At 28.8% G+C, this 22,546-nt stretch overlaps 3 protein-coding genes across 3 annotated transcripts in view; 2 read left to right on the forward strand and 1 right to left on the reverse strand.

The window, feature by feature from the left end:
• Positions 1-290: 290 nt before the first annotated feature.
• LOC138939167 (ribosomal protein S6 kinase beta-1) lies at positions 291-3,735 on the forward strand. The gene is made up of 4 exons (XM_070306763.1): positions 291-457; positions 575-733; positions 1,557-1,597; positions 1,678-3,735. The coding sequence occupies exons 2-4, from the start codon at positions 647-649 to the stop codon at positions 2,957-2,959; spliced, it is 1,410 nt and encodes a 469-aa protein (XP_070162864.1). The 5' UTR covers positions 291-457; positions 575-646; the 3' UTR covers positions 2,960-3,735.
• Positions 3,736-4,811: 1,076 nt separating this feature from the next.
• On the reverse strand, positions 4,812-8,212 carry LOC138939170 (corepressor interacting with RBPJ 1). Its single transcript, XM_070306765.1, has 6 exons — positions 7,809-8,212; positions 7,005-7,099; positions 6,696-6,946; positions 6,255-6,384; positions 5,871-6,002; positions 4,812-5,670 (listed from the first exon to the last, which is right to left on the reverse strand). The coding sequence occupies exons 1-6, from the start codon at positions 7,878-7,880 to the stop codon at positions 5,265-5,267; spliced, it is 1,086 nt and encodes a 361-aa protein (XP_070162866.1). The 5' UTR covers positions 7,881-8,212; the 3' UTR covers positions 4,812-5,264.
• A 2,474-nt stretch (positions 8,213-10,686) lies between these two features.
• LOC138939511 (kelch domain-containing protein 4) overlaps positions 10,687-22,546 on the forward strand; it is a 17,367-nt gene continuing 5,507 nt past the window's right edge. The window contains exons 1-3 of the mRNA XM_070307350.1: positions 10,687-10,898; positions 14,375-14,545; positions 19,525-19,763. Of these exons, the coding sequence (XP_070163451.1) occupies positions 10,779-10,898; positions 14,375-14,545; positions 19,525-19,763 (530 nt within the window). The 5' untranslated portion in view covers positions 10,687-10,778. The remainder of the gene's footprint in view (positions 10,899-14,374; positions 14,546-19,524; positions 19,764-22,546) is intronic.

Genomic DNA, 22,546 nt, shown 5'->3' on the forward strand with positions numbered 1-22,546 from the left:
TAAACGCATAATCACAAGCATAAGGACATTGATTGGTCCATTTCCTTATGTATAACAAAATTGACCAATCAATTTCCTTATGCTTATGATTATGCGCTTATGCAAAAGTGTGTGCTCCCCGCTGAAGCCAATGCATCGAGATTGAAATTTTACCAATCAAAACAAGGAAATTTTAGTTCCTTTTATTCTGATTGGTCAAATTTTAATCTTTAATACGTAGTTTGATACGGGCTTTAACAGTTGTGTTTCCTGAACGCACCCTATATTGGAACATCACGTCGAATTTAATATCAACCTCAAATACAGGTTACTTTCACGCGTGTAGTGTATTTGCAATTACATATGTGAGCTTAGGGATCTTGTTAAAACTTGGCTCTTCAATTTCCTGCGATTGTGTATTTTAAAAAACTTGATAAATAAAAGAAATTTATCGTACATCATATTTTTATAATTCGAGGTAAGTCTCCTTTAACACGCTCTAATTTTTAGGATTATATATATATATATATATATATATATATATATACGTATCTATAGAGTTTATGTAAAGATTCTCATATAACATTACCTACAGTAAAACATCTTGTCGGATTAAATACGTCTTTCTTAATTTGTAATTTTTCGATGTGAATTTGACAAACTGAGAATGGCAGGAGTATTTGACATTGAATTGCACGAAGGAGATGCCACAAATCAAGACGAATCAGATGACGATGTAATCGAAAACAGAGAGGTAAAAATTCGTCTAACAACATTTCAATTATATTTATAAATAGTAAAAACCTTCTCTCTCTCTCTTCTTTTTCCTTTCCTCTATTTCTTTCTTTCTCTCTCTCTCATATATATATATATATATATGTATGTATGTATGTATGTATGTATGTATGTATGTATGTATGTATGTATGTATGTATGTATGTATATATATGTATACAAGCTATGTCAAAGAAACAAACTAAAAAAATTATTGAGAGGAAAAGCTCTTAAATAGAACAAAAAAATTTATTTTATTGAAATTTTATAAAAAAAGTTCTAAATTATTCTCCTAGATCAATATAGACTTGAACTTTTTTAATTATAAGTTGCATTGTCTAGAGATAAATTTTCTTAAAAATATTTAATTGATCACTGACTTGTGTAAAGTACATCTCCAAACATCTCTTCTTGAACTGATTTTGCATGAAACGATACAAGTTTGATTGAAAATAATGTTCAATGATAAATGCATACATTTCTCGAGATAACCTAATGTTTATATTTATAACATATAACATTATTTATAACATAATATATACTGACTATTTGAAATGTGAAAATTGAAGCTCTAACACAAACGAGTAGATACACCAGTATTGCTATTGGTTCGAATATTCTATTTCAATCTTTGGTATTTTTATGAGATTTTTCAATTTCTGACTCTTTTTTTATATACGCTCTCTCTCTCTCTCTCTCTCTCTCTCTGTGTGTGTGTGTGTGTGTGTGTGTGTGTGTGTGTGTGTGTGTGTGTGTGTGTGTGTGTGTGGTGTGTTACATAATATAAATATATTTATTCTTAGGAGGAATATAATCATGCCACGACTGTAAGCACTATATTAGAGTAAGTATTTTGGTTGCGTGATTTTAGACTAAATACTTTTTTTAATCATTAAAATGTAGAATTATTGGATTACTTTTCAGATCTGAAAATTTGGAGAGAGTTCAATTGTCTGAACAGAATGTAAATCCTGGTCAAGAAAAAGCTGGTCCACAGGATTTTGAATTATGCAAAATCTTAGGAGAAGGTGGTTATGGGAAGGTCTTCCAAGTTAGAAAAGTTACTGGAAAAGATAAAGGCAGTATTTTTGCTATGAAAGTACTGCGTAAAGCATCCATTATACGAAATCAGAAAGATACCGCTCATACTAAAGCTGAGAGAAATATTTTGGAAGCTGTAAAACATCCATTTATTGTGAATCTTATGTATGCTTTCCAAACTGGTGGCAAACTATATTTGATCTTGGAATATCTGTGCGGTGGTGAACTTTTCACATACCTCGACCGAGAAGGTATTTTCTTAGAGGACACAGCCTGCTTTTATTTATCTGAAATTATATTGGCACTGCAACATCTTCACAATCAGGGAATTATATACAGAGACTTGAAACCAGAGAACATTTTATTGGATGCTGAAGGTCATGTTAAGTTAACAGATTTTGGTCTTTGCAAGGAACATATACAAGAAGGAACAGTGACGCACACATTTTGTGGAACGATAGAATACATGGCCCCGGAAATTTTAACTCGGAGCGGTCATGGTAAAGCAGTGGATTGGTGGAGTTTAGGTGCTTTGATGTTCGACATGCTTACAGGAATGCCGCCATTCACTGGTGATGATAGAAGAAAAACTATCGAAAAAATTTTACGAGGAAAACTTAGTCTTCCACAATACTTAACACCGGATGCCCGAGATCTTATACGAAAACTCTTGAAGAGGCAAGTTGTTCAAAGATTGGGCTCCGGTCTGGAAGACGCCGAGCAAATTAAGAACCATAATTTTTTCAAGCATATCAATTGGCAAGACGTAATCGCGCGGAAATTGGATCCGCCATTTAAACCATCTTTGAAAAGCGCTGACGATACATCGCAATTTGACGAACAATTTACAGCGACCGTACCGGTTGATTCACCAGTTGAAAGTACACTCAGTGAATCTGCAAACATGATATTTCAGGGTTTCACATACGTGGCACCGAGTGTCCTGGAAGAAATGTATGCGCAACCGAAAGTCGTAAACGCTAGAAGCCCGCGTAGGACACTGTTGAACAATACTGGTTTTGGTGCAGCGACTGGTTCACACTGTGATGTTCATCTGCATCCATCATTAGATTTTCAACAACAGCATAGACAGCATATTATGGGATCCAATAGCGTAGAAGACACTGAAATGGTGGATCTCGGCCAACCACTAAATCATTTATAGTGCTGCAATGCATTGTGTGCAAACTATCAACTTTCTGATGTGAACTATGAATGAAAAAAATATAGTCCATAAAGCTGTTGTATCGTTTATGCTAACGTGCCTATAAATGACGAACAGCATTAATTTAGAGCACAAATTCAATATATATATATTATATATAATAAAAAATAAATATTAAATTTGGGCGGCCTCTTCGATCTCGCGATATGTTTGCACATGCGACTTAGATTATTGCGTAATAGCCAAATGTTTGTTTGCAATGCAAGAAAGTGAATAATATATCTTTTTGTTATGTAAATATATGTCAAAAACAAGCATATTTGTTAGAAAACAAATTTATGGCATTAATGAAACATTTACGAGCGAAATGCAGTTCAAATCTAAAGATTATATTAATAGTAATGCAAATAATATCACAATCATAATAACACAATCATATCACTTATAACTTATAATATAATTTAGCAATATAGTTTCAAGTAGTAAAGGTTTATATGTATAAAGGGAGTACTTTAAAGAAATATTAGAATTAAAAAAATATTAGAAAAATTTCTTTCCAACGATTTTTCTTTCTCTTTTTCTTTTTCTTTTTTGCATTTCAAGAACATATTGCATGATTGAATCTTTTTATTTTCAAATCAAATTAATCTCCAAGCTTTTTAATTTTTAATGTTTTGGCACATTTACAACTTTTTTACTTCGAATAAAACACTTGTACTTTGGATGAAAATGTATTTTCTAATCTTTCTTGAGCAATTTTTTTTTATGCGATAGATACAAAATATATATATATATATATATATATATATATAAAAGATAAGATTTGTATCAAGTCTTGTTAAAATAATTTTACATTCCGGTTTATATATCCTAGACATTACAATGATTCATACTTATATATAATATAATTATTGGTAAATCTTACATAGGAAATTAGATCCGCTATTTTTTGTCCTGCAGCTACATATTCAATGCAAATATATATTCAATTTATTATGTAAAGAGAAATCTGTTTTAATAAAAACAGAAAGAAAAACTACATTGAATAGAAATTCTACATTGTATTATATATGTAAGTAAAGTCGATTTTTTATTGATTCTATCTAAAGCAACTTTGTATATTGCATATTAAAGAACGGCATTTCTCTAATAGAATTAGTCGTTATATTATATTAATTGTTATATCATTTTCAGCAGTATGAAAAAGATGAAAAATGTTTCAATTATAATATAATAAGTGTATTCTCTCGTTTTATCTATCTATACACATATTATACACACACAAAAGCTCATTGTTAAACATAATAAATTAATTATATATATAGCTGTCATCCAATATTACTTCCTAAAATTAATAATATTGTATCACATTGAAAATGCAATTTATTTGCAAAAAATAATTATGTGAACAGATTTCAAAATGCCCAAGTGTTCAAGGCCAACGTGGCTAACATTTTACACATTCACACGCGCGCGCGCACACATACATAAATATACACAATACAATAGTACATTACATATAAAACATATATGCGAAACAGGATTGTTATTAAACTAACTATATTATAAGAAGTATAAAAATGAAGTAAAAAAGATTATTATTTATGACGTTTTTGAATAATATGCGTTATATAAGAGGAAAGGAATTCAATTAACATCTGTAATATACAAAATATATATGTACATTGCCAATGATTCCATGTATCATTTTTGTGGAAAAGAGATATATTACATTATAATTATACACAATTGTAAGAATATTAATAATATGTTAATGCGCTTCATTGATTTGTAAAAATAAAGTGCATGCTATTAAAATAAAACTTATTAATGTTTGTGTCACAAATGGTTATTAGAAATGTTTGTTTTATTAAATATATTGTAATTAATTTACAATCTATTCCATTAAAATATATACATATATAGTTCAAATATTTAGATATTAACCCTTCATCTGCGACATGCTTAAATTGAAAACTGTTATGTGTAGAACAATAATCATACATATATATATATATATATATATATATATGTGTGTGTGTGTGTGTGTGTGTATGTGTGTATGGCTTAATGAGCTTTTTGAGGATGCATATACATCTGTTTAAAAAAGAACTATACATATACACGCCATTTGCGGCTAAAAGATCAATCTGTACTATAATCTGCAGAACTTTTATTGTCTGAAAGATATATGAGATTAAATTGATATGCATTTCAAAATTAAATAATATAAACACGCTTTTTTATTATTAATTATTTCATAACTACATGATACGTTTACATTTTATAAATATTTTCAAAATTGTTAATGAGCATGCTTTTTCTTTATTTTATGTTGCAAATTGTCTCTGTCCTTATCTTCATTTTTAATTTTTTTTTCTTTATCATAGCGATTCTTATCTGTCTTATATTTAATATTGCTATTCCTCTCTTTACGTTTGTATTTATGCACATTGCTATTTCGGTTTTTTTTTTGTTTATGAGCACACTTCTCTTTAGAGTTGGACTTTTTTCTCTTCTTCTTGCCTTTTCTAGAATGAGAATGTTCTGAATTGCTGCTGGTGCATGTGCTACTACTGTAGTTATCGCTATCATTATTACTACTAGTATCACTGCTACTACTGCTAGATTTTTTATTACAATTCATTTTTTTCTTCTTCAGATTTCTTGTTCTTTTCATGCGATTTTTCTTTTCTAATAACTGTAGTTTCCTGTAATTCAATTATAAACATAAATAATCTTCTAATATAATAAAATTTAAAAAATACTTATATTAAAAATATATTTTTAAAAAATTCCCAGATATTCTTATCATTAGTAAGAGAGTATATTATACATATATACTATGTATATATTATTATATGCTATGCATATTTACAACTATGTATATTATATAGTTCAATTAACTTACAATAATAATTTCTTTTTTTCCTTTTTTGACAAACATTTTAGAAAAGATAATTCTGACTGTTCTTCATCCTCAGAGATCATAGGGTGTTCATGTTCTGGAATTCGTAAATGCTGCTGTGCATCCAACACAGATCTGCAATAAATACATACATACATACATACATATATATATATATATATATATATATATATATATATATATATACAATATATAAAATAAATTTAATAATTTAATATCTATTTATATTCTCTTTAATCTATTTCATAATTTAGGCTATTTATTTATTAAAACTTTTTTCTACATCATACACTTGCAAATACACATAACATGCATGTAAATATATGTATATGCGCACAAATAATATGTATTATAATGTAACATTACTTTTTTAGAGCCAAACCATCTTCTCGCATCTGTTGCACAAGTATCATAGTATCTGGAGCAGATGATACTTGCAAATTATTACTTGCCATTACAACACTCATTGCTTGACTATATAACGGACACTCCTTATCTAAAAATAATTTATTATCAAAGCTTGTTTTTTATTTTATGTTTATAGCTCTTTAATGCAGTTACAAGATTACTATACTCAAAACTAATTCAGAACTTTATAAATAAAATGGGGATTTATTTATTTGCTCCATAAATCTTTTTAGCAGCTTACTGAAGATGCGATAAGAAATGAGATCAATTATCATTAAGTAAGCTATTTAATAACAGATAATGCTTAAGACTTATTTGTTTAAAAAATAACTTGATAATTTTCTAAAGGAGTAAAAAGTAATCTCATAATTCAATAAATTGTAAATATTGTTAAATTACCTGTATTTATATGTCCCCATTTGTGACATTTAATACATCGTACATTCCTTACTTGTATACCAAAAGGTTGATCTCGTATCTCACTATCTCCTTTGCAATAACTTTCTCTTGGAGCATTATATTTCCGCTGCCACTCAAACTTGTATTCAGGTTCATTGTCTTCTTTCTCTCTTTCTTTTTTTGCTCCAGGAGGTGGTTCATACATGAAGTTCACACTAAGTTTATCCTTGCTTTCTTTGCTCAGCAATGCTCTGAAAAAAGTTTTACATTAGAAACCAGATTACTTATTATATAACATTGTAACCTTACTTATTATTATGAAGATCTTGTTCTTTCTCATATTGTACTCGCAGTTCTTCCTGCTTCTTCTTGTAAGCCTCTGCTTGCTGTTCTGCCATCCATACCTGACATAAAAAACATATATTTAACATAAAGGAATATATTTTGCTTATTATAAAATTAGTTAAATATATAACAAAATCACATGCTTTGGCAAGATTTTTTAATTTTTTAATTTCTGTTGTAAAATATTTCTGAATATATATTATTTGTTATGCATAATAAAACCAATTGTTAAACTATCACGTATTCAAAAATTATTTTATTTTTATAATTCAATACCAATATAAAATTATTTATATTTTTTTTAAATTTTATTTGGAAACTTATTAAAGAGATATTCAAAACAATTTTGAATTTATTACTACATAACTTATTTAACAAGTGATATCAAGATTAACAAGTTAATATTAATAAATTATAATATAAATATTAATCCTAATTAAAAACGTATATCAATAGTTACTTTTTATTTATTTATTTTTTTTTATGTTTCTTTTTATATTTTATATTATAAATTGGTTAATTTTTTTTCTTTCTTTCTCTCATACACATACACATATAATACAAAGAAAAATATCATAATTCAAATATGGAAATATAATAAATTTCAATAAAATGTGACTGCTAAATTATATGAAGAATCGATTTTTTAATTATAATTAAAATATTTTGTATGTTTATTATTTTAAAATATAAGAGATATGATTTTTTTCACAGAGATTATAAAAATATTTTCAGTTATAATAAAAAGATTATACTGCATCTTCATACTCGTTTTAAATTATCTCGTGATGCTGGATGAAAAAATTTCTTGCACATGTAATTGTTAAATCCTTTTCCCATTTTTATAAACTATACTTTTCTTGCAATTTTATGGATACAATTGCAATTTGCAAGTTGCAATCTGTTCTTCTTCTTATTCTTCTTATCTGTGTGATTGATTAAACTTCCCAGTCAAATATGCCTATACGCCAGTTGGTGGCAATCTGTTGCAATCACATACTTCTACCAGTAGACCAGTACCAGAGAGAAGTCTGAGAGAGGCAATGCCGGCGATTTTCGTGGGACGCTTTTTCTAGGCCGTAGAGCAGCGCCGTGCATCCACTTTTAGGAACTGGAAATACTTACCCACATTCACTTTTCGATACTGTCGATCATTTGGTTCATATCCGTGCTACATCCACTTTTCGTTTGTCTCTCTTTCATCACGTATGTGTATAGTATCCGTGTGATGGCACACACTGATACGTTGAGCACACGGATGCGAGCGTTGAGAGATAAATCTAGATAAGGAGCGATGATCGCGCGCTGTCCTTGTTCCTCTAACGTATCGCTTTACGGTTGAGATACAATCTGAAAATGCTTTCTGGCCTCTCGTAACAGAGTTTATATTTGTATATAAACATATGTGCATATATATGTTTAAATTATAGTTAAAATTATATGTACAATTAAATATGTTGATTAATAGTAATAGTAGAATAATAGATAACAGAGTGAACAAATACACAAGATGCAAGACAAGGGTGCCTGTTAGGCTTGGTAACTTGTTGCTTTTCGTTACTATAATATCGATGATACTTCGTGTATTATATCAACGGGATAGAGAAATAGCACGATTGTCAATTCTTGTTTCACGTTATTTTGTTAATGCAATTTACAAAAAAAAATATATAAAAGTTATTTATTTATTAATTATAATATAATAATGAATAATAAATAGCATTAAAAATATATTAATAATATTAATGTAAATTTTTGTACAATAATATAAATTCAGATATAACAAAATAAATTATTTTATAGAAATATAAAACATGATTAGTAGTAGAAAAAGTAAACAATAACTTATTCTGAAATAAAATTGTATATAAGATTTTAATATAAACTGTAATATAGGTTTATAATTAAATTTTTTATAGGAATATATAAAATGTAATATTGTATATACTGGGTGGCCCATTTTAATCCATCCAGTCGAATATCTCAAAAACCAAGCCCGGAAAAGAAAAATGTTTCAAACAAAAGTTGTGTGGTTTCAAGGGGGCCATAAGATGGTAACAATGATTTGATCTTGGAAAATCATTTGAAGGTTATGTGAAGGTCAACTTTAAAATCTTAAATAGAAACCCCTATTTTTTATTTAGCATTCTTGTAGCTGACATCGAGAGCTTTCCAAAACACTATAATAAAGTATTTTTTTATTAAGTACTTTTTAGTTATTTTATATTTTAATCTGATATATTTTGTTTTAAAAAATTAAATATCTTGCAAAATATTTAGTTTTTAATAATCTTACCGTAATACTTCTATGTACAGAATAATAAGACAAATTAATTAGTGCCAAAAAAAACAAATAATTGTTTAAAAAAATACATTGTAAATAATTTTCTTCAAAACAATTTTTTTTTTATACTAATTGATTTGTCTCATTATTCTGTACATAGAAGTATTACGGTAAAATTATCAAAAACTAAATATTTTACGAGATATTAAATTTTTTATATCAAAATATGTCAGATTAAAATATAAAATAACTCAAAAAGTACTTAATAAAAAAATACTTTATTCTAGTGTTTTGGAAAGCTCTCGATGTCAGCTACAAGAATACTAAATAAAAAATGGGGGTTTCTATTTAAGATTTTAAAATTGACCTTCACATGACCTTCAAATGATTTTCCAAGGTCAAATCATTGTCACCATCTTATGGCCCCCTTGAAGCCACACAACTTTTGTTTGAAACATTTTTCACTTCCGGGCTTGATTTTTGAGATATTCGACTGGATGGATTAAAATGGGCCACCCAGTATATCATATATTATATATTTTTATATATTATATTTTAATTTTAATTTTATATATGTATGAATGTATATGTAGATTTCGAAAAAAATAATACTAATATCCGGTTTTGCTAATAAAACACCAATATATATATATATTTCATATTTTGCTTTTATTTTTATATTTATATTATAAAAAAATTGTTGGTGTTTTATTAGCAAAACCGGATATTGACATTATTTTTTTCAAAATCTACATATATATACGTATATAAATTAAAAATAAAAATATAATATATAAAAATATATAAAAATATAATATATGATATATATTACATTTTATATATTCATATAAAGAATTTAATTATAAACCTATATTACAGTTTATATTAAAATCTTATATACAATTTTATTTCAGAATAAGTTATTGTTTACTTTTTCTACTACTAATCATGTTTTATATTTCTATAAAATAATTTATTTTGTTATATCTGAGTTTTATATTATTGTACAAAAATATATATTAATATCAATATATTTTTAATGCTATTTATTTATTCACTATTATATTATAATTAATAAATAAATAACTTTCATATTTGTTTTTTTTTTTGTAAATTGCATTAACAAAATAATGTCAAACAAGGATTGACAATCGTGCTATTTCTCTATCCCGTTGATATGATACACGAAGCATGCTTCTCTCTGGTAGAAACTTGACCAATCTTTTGTGCGATGTCGCACCGAGCTTCGTAACGGATGTGACGTTCCGAAAAGCAGAGCTCTCATTGGATATCGCTCATCGCTCATTGCGTCCAGTGTGCGAGGGCCATAATACGGTCTTTACATGGGTTTGCACTCTATATAGAACAGACCTCTAATTTGGCTACTCCGGCTATTGTACTTATAAACGATTTTCTTTATTTACTGTGTATTCGATTTTGCAGCACAAAAAATAATGGGAAGAAAAGACAAGAACAAAAATAAAAATAAAATAAGCGGCAGTGTAAAAACTGCGCTGAAAACTGAGAAGAAACTTAATGCTAAACAGAAGAAGGAATTAACGGCGCTTGGTGAGGTTAGATTTTTTTTTCTTTCATTATAGATATAGAGAAAAAAAATATGGAATAGACAATGGTTAATCTTAAGAAAAATTCTAGCATTATAAATTTTAATGAAAATACATATATTTATTCATTGTTTTAATTCTTGATTTTGTATAAGATTTGAAAAATGTGTAGTTTGAATGTTTAAATTGTGATAAAAATATATTTACTTATTCGATGCCTTTTTGGTAAACCAGGGTTTCGAAAATCAAAATCATCGCTGGATATTATAAAAATACTAATTAATTTCTGAAAATGATGTTCTTAGGATTAGGAAATCTGTTATACATTAATGAGATACAGGAGTATATAATATTCATTTAAAATTAGCATATGTAATAATGCATTATTGATGCAAATTAAAATATGCAACAGTTGTATTGTATAAATAATATATTTATTTAATATATTATTTATACAATACAACTGTTGCATATTTTAATTTCAGTCTGTATGTTATTTTAACAAAAATGCTAAAATGAGCTACGGGCTATAAGAATGGACTATGGATGTTGATATAGATAGAAATCTGTTGCATTAATAGAATATGATTTTAAATTTTGTAATAGAATATATCAATTTTGAAAATTAGCATATTATAATCATGATAGTAGTAATTTACATTGCTTATTTAGTAAAAAGGAGGGAGTGATAAATGAGACATCATTTTCTATAAAAAGTTAATATGTTTTGTATATTATTGTAATCATATTTACATAATTCTATATAAGTTTATAATATTATTCCTTGCTTTTTGTGTGAAACAAGATCTCTAAAAATATATAGAGCCTTCCAGCAAGAAAAAACACAATAGAGTTATAATATCATGCCATCAGCTATTGAATTTTTTAAGTTTTGAAAATTATCAATAGTCGATTGTATGACATTGTATCTATGTGTGTTACTTGGAAAGCTTTCATAGTTCTATAACTTTTCATGTAATACAACTAGCCATAAATTATTATTAATATTAATTTTAATGCGTCATATTTTAAAGTTTGTATGTTATTTTCTATACATTATATGTTTATGTCTTTCTTTCAGTGCTTAATTTTTTTTTCTATAGTATCGAGCAATAATTTTTTTGAGCAAATATATAAATAAATAAATTATTATTAATATATTTAAACATATAAATAGACATTAATTAAATAAATTTTTATCAAAATTTATATAGATATATAAAATTAAACATTTATTCTGACATTAACATTTTTTTATAACAATATTTTTAAAACATTTTTATATCATAATAAAAATCCACTATGTCAAAAAAAGATCTATTATGCACTATAAAGTTAAGATAGCAGATTAACATAAATCCTTTACACAAGGAATATTTGTATGTACAATAGCTTTATTGTGTAAGGGTAAAAGTATAAATATAATAAAATATATAAATAAAACTTAATAAATGGAAGAAATGGCAATTAGGAGCCGACGCAGATATGAGGCGCAAATACTTATTTATTTACATCAATAGTACAAAACCGCGAACGTTTTGGTTCTTTTTTTGGACCATCTTCAGTGTTAAGAAAAATTTATAAGAATTTGAGGTTATGAATACCGACACGGAGATTTCTTTGTTAATTTTTGACATTTTACTATGATGATAGTTTTAATTTTACTTAGACTATAATGACAGTTTTATTATTTATTTATTTATTCTATTCATTCATACATTCCGATATGTTTGCGAGTGTCATTGATTTCCGCTTTTAATATCGAATGCTTATATAAATTTTCTTATGCGCTGAAGATGGTTCAAAAAAAGGACCGAAACGTTCGCGGTTTTGTATTATTAATGTAAATAAATAAGTATTTGCACCTCATATCTGCGCCGGCTCCTAATTGCCATTTCTTCTCTTTATTAAGTTTTATTTATTTTTTGGCGTTTTTTTAAGTTTATTGTATTATGATAATAAATATATATTGTATAATAATAAGTTATTATACAAGTATAAATTAATATAAATATTAATTAAAACAAAAAACTATTATATTAAATTATTATTATATAAATATAATATTCTGTATAAATATTATAAATTTTTTATGTATAATATATCAATGACTATGTTTACACGTCACCTATAATTTGGTTTAATAATATTCGTAGTTCTCAAACTGGCCAATCACAACTATTCCTCTGAAAAATTGAATGATTGTGATTGACCAGTTTTAGAACTATGGATGTTATTAAATCTGGGAGTTGATTGTGTATCTTTGAAACAAAGTGAAAATAACAAAAGTGGACAGATTCATCAAATTTTGACAAATGAAATCGTAGATACTCTAGTGAATTTACTCACTTTTGTACTTAATTTTCATATCGTTTTAAGATACACAATCAACCCCCTGATTAATGATGACGTGTAAACGTAGTCATAAAAATTTATCCTATTGGATTTTATACTATGATATCTTTATTTATAAAGCATGAAAAGCAAAGACATAAAGATCCTGATATTGAGACTCAAGCTATTAAGGTGCCTTTACATGGCAGCGTCAAGTGTCGATTATTAAGCGTCTGCGCATAATATTGTTGCCCAGAATTCTATTTATTTCATTTATTTTATTATATAATAGACGTGTGTGTGTGTGTGTTGTTATTAATAATCAAATATATTATAAAACGTTACTATTCTGGCAATGTAAATTAGAATAAAATTAAAATAAAAATGTAGCAAGAGATTTTGGATGGTTGAAATATTCAGATTCATATTCATTACAAATAAATAAGACGAAAACGGATCCACAAATGACAAAATAACACAGTTTGAAAAATTATTGTTAATAGTAGGGAATGATTTAAAGAAGCAGTATGCTGTAAACATGAAGAAAAAAAATTATGAAAATCATATTCCTTAATCCTTGATTAGATTCTAATATTCTGTTGGGGGATAGTAATGTTATACAATATATATATATATATATATATATATATATATATATATATATATATATATATATAATATATATATGCTATTTAATAATAATAATATCTATTGTGTATAATGTAAATAAATATCAATTTTCAGTATAAGTAATGCATATTCGAATGTAATATTTTTTTATCTCGACCGAATCATGTCACTCATCATACTATTAACCGCAAGAAGCTGGAATCTATCTTGTTTAAAATCCTGTGCAATGGTTTTTGCGCAACATGCTCGACGCTCGACGTTGCCATTTAAAAAGGCACTTTTAAGTCTACTAAGAACTCCATTGATTCAGCCGTTATTGCGTAATGTCAGGTACTCATAAAACGGTACTAGATACACGGTCTATCAATATTATTACGCGCAACAATATTATTTAGCGTGAGATACTATCGTGTTTTTTGATGTAATTAAAAACTATTTTATTATACACTATTATACGCTGTTATACATTATTATATACTATTATACATTATTATACACTATTATATTTTATTTATTTGTAGGAGGATATAGAAAAGGTCATCACTGAGATTGAGAAAGAGGAAGCCCGCAGACAACGCGTGAAAGAGATGATAGTAAACCCGCCGTCCAGACGAGTTAACTTCACTTTGACGGCGCATCCCTTTAAGAACGAGCTTATTATGCTTGGCGGCGAATTTTATGATGGTCGGCAGGTAAATATAATATTTAAAAAAAATGATAAAACTGAATATTAGCAGCGATTTTAAAGTTCTTATACACAAAATATTGTATATGTCAACACTTTACGTGCGGCAAGAAATGATGTGGCCAATCGATTTATAGCTTATCCGTAAGAGCGAAAGATTGATTGGTTAGCGTGTACATTTTTATCATGCGTACTATATTGACGAGTTCGATGTGCAAGAGCCTTGAATCGGAAATTTTTGTAAGTCCGATTAGCGGACAGTACTTTTGGACGACGCATAATTGCAAATTTTGTAAGTCTGAGAAAAAGGATGGAGGTTGAGAATGGGACAGTGATAGGGGGGAGAGAGAGGGGAGGGGAGGGAAGAGGCGATAAAGGGGGAGAAAGGGGAAGGAGGAAAAGAGGGAAAAGGGGGAATGAGAAAGGGTGAAAGGGAGGGAGAAAGAAAGAAAGAGAGAGAGAGCGATAGGGAGAGATAGGGAGAGAAAGATTGATTGAATTTTATTAGCTTTCTCAGCTGATTGTAATAGAAATCTAAATTATATTAGCTAAAATATACTCTTTTAATATTTGCTTAAACGACTTAATTCTTTCATAATTGGTATATAATCAGTATTGTTTCCAGAGACGATTTTTCTTGCATACGCATTGAACGTAGTTTCATTGAAGTACCAAATTCGTAAGAAAAAAGGCGCTCTTGAATTTTTTATCCCTTGAAACAATTGAAAATGCTGTGAAAGTTAGAAAAAGAATATATTAGAAATTGAATATACATTGAAATATATATTAAATAATTATAAACATTTTTTTAGATTTGCAACATGTGTTTTTTTTTATGTTAAGTGTATCAATAGAACTAAAAATATTAAAATTTTCACGTTTATTTGCTGCATACACATTTCTAGATTTCATTGAAGCGTCTCTCAGAAAAACGTTGTATGTAATGTCATTGGTCTACTAAGAAATCGGGCTAAATGAGAGCCAGGCGCGGTCAATAAAGTGTAAATTTTTTCTTTTTAATTTGACTTTATTAATAATTCAGTTTCATACGTTTTGTTCTCTGATTTAAACCATCATCAGCAACCGTTACTATATTATATTATAGAACATTAAAATTCGAATCATTCAGATGTACAATAATAAACATTAAAGTAACGCATACATTAATAAAATTAAGGACCGCATACGCTTCGTTGTGCAATCATAGGAACTTTTCTATAGTTCTAGCCGTTGGAGAAGGATATGCACGTTAGTTGTTAGTGCGCAATTGTGTGATGTCCGAAAAATCGACCTCATTACCCAGATAGCCAAGAATGTTAAAATCACGTTTTGCCAAAGCTTTGTCTTGTTTTGGTTCGTCAAAAAGTTTTGAAGCAAATTGACGACAAAATTTTCCGTCTCACTATGCTGTAAATAATAGAAAAAGGCTTGCTCCAAAATTTTACGTATAGAAGAACACGTATGATGCTATTCACGGTGTACACAAACTTTACGTCAGTTAGTAGAAAGTTGTTATACACGCTATAATAGCAAATTTACGACAAGAACAGAGCAAACCTTATTGTACACAATATGATAACATATTTACGAAAAGAACAGAGCAAAGTATACTCTGGCAGAATGAGATGCAAAATTTACGCAAATAACAGAGCAAACCTTGCCATGCACGGCATGACAGCAAATTTACAACTTTATTTTATTACAAACTTTACAAAAATATAGTATTCAGCCGATAGTTCGTTTGTTCATCGCTATGCGATGCACTATATGCATCCATCTCGTATTTGATTTTTAGTCATGAGAAGTATATAATGCTTGCAAAAGCAACTGGCAAAACATAGGGAATTCAGATATTGGACTGATTGTTTCTCTTAGATCGGGCAGATAAATGTCTGAAAAAGTTTAAATCATCAAAAGTTTATTGTTTCTTTAAAATGTAAATATAAATATATATAAATAAAAATTCATATATTCATCATATTATGAATTCATTTTCAATTATTTATATATTAATAATCATCATCTCATAATTATAATAAATGTCACCACATAATAAATCACCAAGACTCTTGTCTGCGCAGTCGCATATTCTTAAACTACGCGTCAGAAAACATGATGGATTGCTTCACAAAAAATATTCCTCTCTGCGAGATTTATCGTTCCTCAGAGTTTGTCGCAGAATTTCTGAATCACCCTATACAGAAAATTACCACAAATTTGCTATCATGCCGTACACGGCAAGGTTTGCCCTATTCTTGCCACAAATTTGCTATTATCCCGTGCACAGCAAGGTTTGTCTTGTTCTTGCCACAAATTTGCTGTCATGCCGTGCACCGCAAGGTTTGCTCTATTATTTGCGTAAAATGTGCGTTGCACTATTGCGACAAGCCTTGCCAGCAAAAGCTAAGCTTTTTGCGGATACACCTTGTCACAGTTTTGCTATAAAAGCATGCTCGAGTTTGCTGCAAACTTTGCGCAAAGTTTGCATCATTTTGCTTGCTGGGTAATTGCAGCTAGACATTGTTCTAGTAATATTTGGTGCACTGCATCTATAATTCGATCTCTTAATTGCTCTCTTGAATTGATTGGCACCGTAAAGGATAACATCAAGTGTTTACATAAAGAACCTTGAATTAGAAAGTTTATTCGGTGCCAATCAACTCAAGAGAGCAATTGACGATGAGACATTGAATTTTTGCGATTTTTTTCTAAAATGAAGCAAAAACGAGCAAACCTCTAAAGGACTTTTTGTCTTAGTTTTTCAGTCCCCTACACATTCTTGAAATTTTGCCATTTAAATTGGGGACACCCTGTATATTTGGTAAAATTCGAAGTTGGGCCTATACGCCGATGACCTTGACCTTGATATATGTTGTCAGGGAGGTTCTTCTGAATAATCCTTTGCAAGAATTAAGTGGTAGACGGCATTAGTTTAGATGATATAGCAAATTAAAGTTTTATATGTGGAACATCGCCCTCTGCTTACAGTGCAAAAAGAGGTACAGTTGTATGATACAATTGTACAGTTCTGCATGGATTTACAACTTCCACACTAAGCGAATTTCACCCTACACCGATCCCTATGTACACTGTAAAACGAAATCTATAATTGCCCCTCTCTGCTCGATATATATTTTGCAAGACGAAGTGAGGTTGTATAACCCAAACCAAATTTTACTTTTAAATTAAAAATAGATTTGGGTTAGATTATATTTTTTGGAAGTGGAGCCTTCGTAGGGGGGGGGGGGGGGCGGAACCCACTGCGTCCACGCATGTACTTTACAAGACAAAGTGAATTTCACTCTTTAATGCTTTATAACTTTTGAACGGATTGTGACCTCTACTTTTTTCAAGGTCAGAGTCACGTAGAGCGATGACCTTGACAACATATTTCAAAGTCAATGTCAAATAAGATTGTTCTCTTTCTGTATAATTACCGTTATATCTTCTAAACTGATGCCCCGTCCGCTACTTAATTCTTGCAGAGAATTACTCAGAAGAACCTCCTTAACAACATATGTCATAGGGTGTTTTCCAGCTACTGTGAACACAGTGATACACTGTGTGATACAGTGTTATACAGTGTCGACTAGTAGCTGGAACGTTGTTTCCAATCTATATGCTCAATATGTATGTATATCAATGTTTTGAGCAGCTATAAAGAAGATCAACGATTTGTGATAATAATTTAAACTCGCAGAAAATATTTTCGTTTTAAAAGTTAGTATTTTTCAACAAAAATTTTTTATGGATTATTAATTTATTTATCAAATATGTAGAGAGAAGAGATTAAAAACTGATCAAATTATGTAAATTAAGTATAATTAAGTTACAATTTTATCTTATTAACAGAATTTATAAGTTTTATTAATCAATTGAGTGACGACATAGTCGAACACATCATTTTAGCTGTGTATAATTGTGTCGATTTGTGTCGTAGCTGGAAAGGACCGAGTCGTACACTGTGTTACATAGTATTGTCTGTGTACATTGCTGAAAAGCACCCATGGTCAAGATCATTGGCGTATAGGCCCAACTTCGAGAGTTTTACCGTTGTTATGACTAGAGTCCGACTGAACCTTCAGCTTTGACTACGGCTTCGGCCATCTTCGGCCAAAAATTACACCTTTGGCAAAATAATAGACTTCGGCCAAAATCAGTCGGAAGGTTTTCCCGAAGCCAAAAGTTGAAACTACATAGGCGTGAGGATGCGGGAAGAGAGCGCGGATGAGTGACAAGTCGCTGCTTATTTGATTTCGTTATCCCGGTATTATTTTAAATCACAATTCCGCAAACACACAGTAAATAAAAATAAACAAAAACACTATGTCAACAATAGCAAATGCATTCAGCTAAAAAGAAGTATTTCCCTTACTTCTTTAGCACTATCAGTATTTATCAAGCATTATGCAATTTGCTTCCGCTTCGATTTCGGCCGAAAGTAACAAAAAAATCGAAGTTTGGCTTCGGTTTTGACCAAAAAATTGACCTTCGATCGAACTCTAGTCATAATCTCCTGAGACATATTCAAAAAATTTTAGCCATCGCTCGTTGTTTATTAAAAAATTATTAATAATTAAAAATTTATTTAGAGGAAATTTATACAATACATACATATTGATAACAAACAATTTAACATTAGACATAGTTTAATGTTTATAACTTTGTAATAAATAACTAGCGACAGTTGAAATTTTTAAACGTTAATATTGTAAGGATCACGACCTTAATCACATACTTTAGTCATTAAAATGAGAAGTCGTCCATAATAGTCATGCTCATGACAACATATATCAAGGTCAATTTTATTAAAAATTCTCTGTTTTGTGTTTTGCATTCTTCGATGGAACAGTAAAATTCGATAATAAGATTAAGAGATTAAGAGGAGATTAAGAGATCTAACAATGAAAAAAATGATTTGTTCTATTTAATAAAATAAAATGCAAAAATAACATGGTTTAATCATATTTATTTCTTTTTTCTTAGACCATTGTATATGGCGATATGTTCTCCTATAATATAAATAAGCAAGAATGGACATTGATAAAAGCGCCTGGAGCACCGCCACCGCGATGCGGTCATCAGACGGTGGCTACGACTGCAAATGGCACTGGTGAATTATGGGTATTCGGCGGTGAATTCACTAGTCCGAGTGAGTCGCAGTTCTATCATTACCGTGACTTGTGGGTATTTCGATTCGCGGAAAAAAAATGGGAAAAGATCATGTATGTATAATTTTACGTAACATAATTTTATTCTCAGTAAGGAATTTATATGAAAAAGATATTACATTTTTTTGTAATTTAAATACATTATTATAAATTTATTTACAACAAAATTTTTAATTTTTATCAATAGGTAGATATAAAAAATTAAATTGAAAATTAATAATATTTGAAATTTTTTGTACTATGAGAAAACGATTTTGATTGATTGACAAGTATATGACGTTACATTGCAATTGGCTGCGTTCTGCTTTATGCATGATGCGCATAGAAGCATAGAAATTAGTTCCGTTTTTCTTCATGCGCACTCGCTGCATGCATGATCCAACCTACTGTCAACTGCGTTGCCCCGCCATTTCCGATGCATGAGACTGCATGGAGTGCCTCACCTCAGCTGCATTCCGTTTTATGCATGATGCATTACTACAAGGATAAGTAATGCATCATGCATGAAACGAAAGCCTTCGCGAGCTGAGGCAATTCATGCAGCTTATGCATTTGATAGAAATTAGCGCGAGTTTTAATTATTAGATTAAGTTTAGATCTACATATACATAGATTGAGCATCCTCAATGGCGGATAAATTACCGTCCCAATCCTTTTAGGCGAGAAAGAAGAATTATATATTATATTTACTATATATACATATATATAGGGTGTTTTATTTTAATCGCCCCAGGTAAATATCTCAAAAAATATGAAAGATATGGAAAAATGTTTCAGACAAAAGTTGCATGGCTTCGAGGGGATGACATGATAAAAATATGGACTTGACCTTGAATGACCTTTACAAGGTGAGGTCAGTGTGGTCGATGTTATTGTAAATGGAACCCCCCATTTTTTATTACATATTCTTGTAGCCTATCTCGAGAGCTTTTCAAAACAGTACAATAAAGTATTTTTTCATTAACTTATTAAGTTATTTTATATCTTTATTTGACATATTTTGATATAAAAAATAACATATCTCGTAAAATATTTAGTTTTTGATAATCTTACCATACTTTTGTTGTAAAAAAAAAACAAATAACTTAAAAAAATACATTGTAAATAATTACATTTTTTCTTAAAAACAATAATTTTTTTTATACCAATTGATTTGTCTTATTATTCTGTACATAAAAGTATCACGGTAAGATTATCGAAAATTAAATATTTTACGAGATATTTCATTTTTTATATCAAAATATGTCAGATTAAATAACTCAAAAAGTACTTAATGAAAATATACTTTATTATAGAGTTTTGAAATGGTCTCGACAAGGGCTATAAGAATATGCAATAAAAAATTGAGGTTTCAATTTAAAAAATTCAATGTGATCTTGATTATGACTTTAACAATGCCATACAAGATCTAACTAATATTCCTATCTCCTTTCTCCCTCAGAACCAAACAACTTTTGTCTAAAAAGTTTTCTTCTAAAACTTACAGTTTTAAGATATTTGCGTGTATTAATTAAAATGACTCACCCTGTATATATCTTTTAAAATAATATATGTGAATGATAGTATATATATTAAAAAATTCGAACTTGTATGTAAAAAAGTTTAATATTTATCCCTAAAAAATAACTTTTAAAACAATTTTTCTTTGAAAAATAATTTTCATAAAAAATAAAAACTAAAAAATGATTTTCTTCTAGAAAATAACTCTAAAAAATAAAAACCTTTAAAAAATCAAAAATTGAAACTAAATATGAAATCAAGTTAACTAGCCAAGTACATAAAAGCAGTTCAGTTTGTGAGAGTTTGTAATTTGAAATAGTATTTGTTTGATAAAATCAGTTGCATTTATAGAAATATTATAAATTGTCTCGAGAAAATTAAGATACAACATTTTGTTTTTATAAAATTACGCTATTATATCCCCCTCCCCCCCAAATAAATATATATAATATATAAAATAGCATAATTATTCCGGATTTTATTACAAATAGTACAATTAGCAATTTTATCCTTTAAAGTCATTAATTCTGTAATAAATATCTTCATTTCTGGATGTAATTTTTGAATTTCAGTGGAGAGAGAGAGAGAGATTGCATAAGCTTTTACAGTGTGTGTGAAGCTAGCATATCATTTCGTGGAATATCATAAATAATTATGAGTTCTGGTTTTATTTTCAATAGTTCTAGAGTTCTTGATAGTTTAAACAAATAGTTCTGGCGATTAAACAAAAGAAAATGTCTCAGGACAAACTGATATGTCAACTTCACGCAGCATCACTTTGTCCGACATTTTCCTTATCAATAATTGTTCAAATTTAAAAGATTTATAGTTCTACTTGAGTTCTAAGAAGAGTTCTGCCTTCTAAAAATAAAAAATATTCATTAAAATGAAATAAAACATTTTTTTACTCGAAAACTCGTATTTTCGTGCCTAGAAGTGATATGCTAGCCGTATTTCGAGAGTTCTGCTTATTATGAAATAGTTCTCGTGTAGTTTTGGGCATGTACATTGCTTTTCCAAAGAGTTCTGATGAAGGAAATAATTAGAAAATTTTTTAAACATTTATTTTACCCGAGAAACTCGTATTTTCGAGTATAGAGGTGATATGCTGGCCGTATTTCGAGAGTTCTGATTATTATAAAATAGTTCTTGTGTAGTTCTGGGCATATTGCTTTTCCAAAGAGTTCTGATGATAAAATTAATTAGAAATTTATTTGAACAATTATTTTCTCCGAAAAAGTTTATCTCGTTCTTTGCATAATCCGGGACCAACGACGTGGACGAGATTATGGTTTTTTTTTTTGTTTTTTTAGTACTCTGCGTTGATACCACTGCTT

This window comes from Polyergus mexicanus, unplaced genomic scaffold, assembly GCF_030449975.1.
Source record: "Polyergus mexicanus isolate NDT 795.1 unplaced genomic scaffold, iyPolMexi1.0 SCAF_14, whole genome shotgun sequence".
Classification (NCBI taxonomy): domain Eukaryota; kingdom Metazoa; phylum Arthropoda; class Insecta; order Hymenoptera; family Formicidae; genus Polyergus; species Polyergus mexicanus.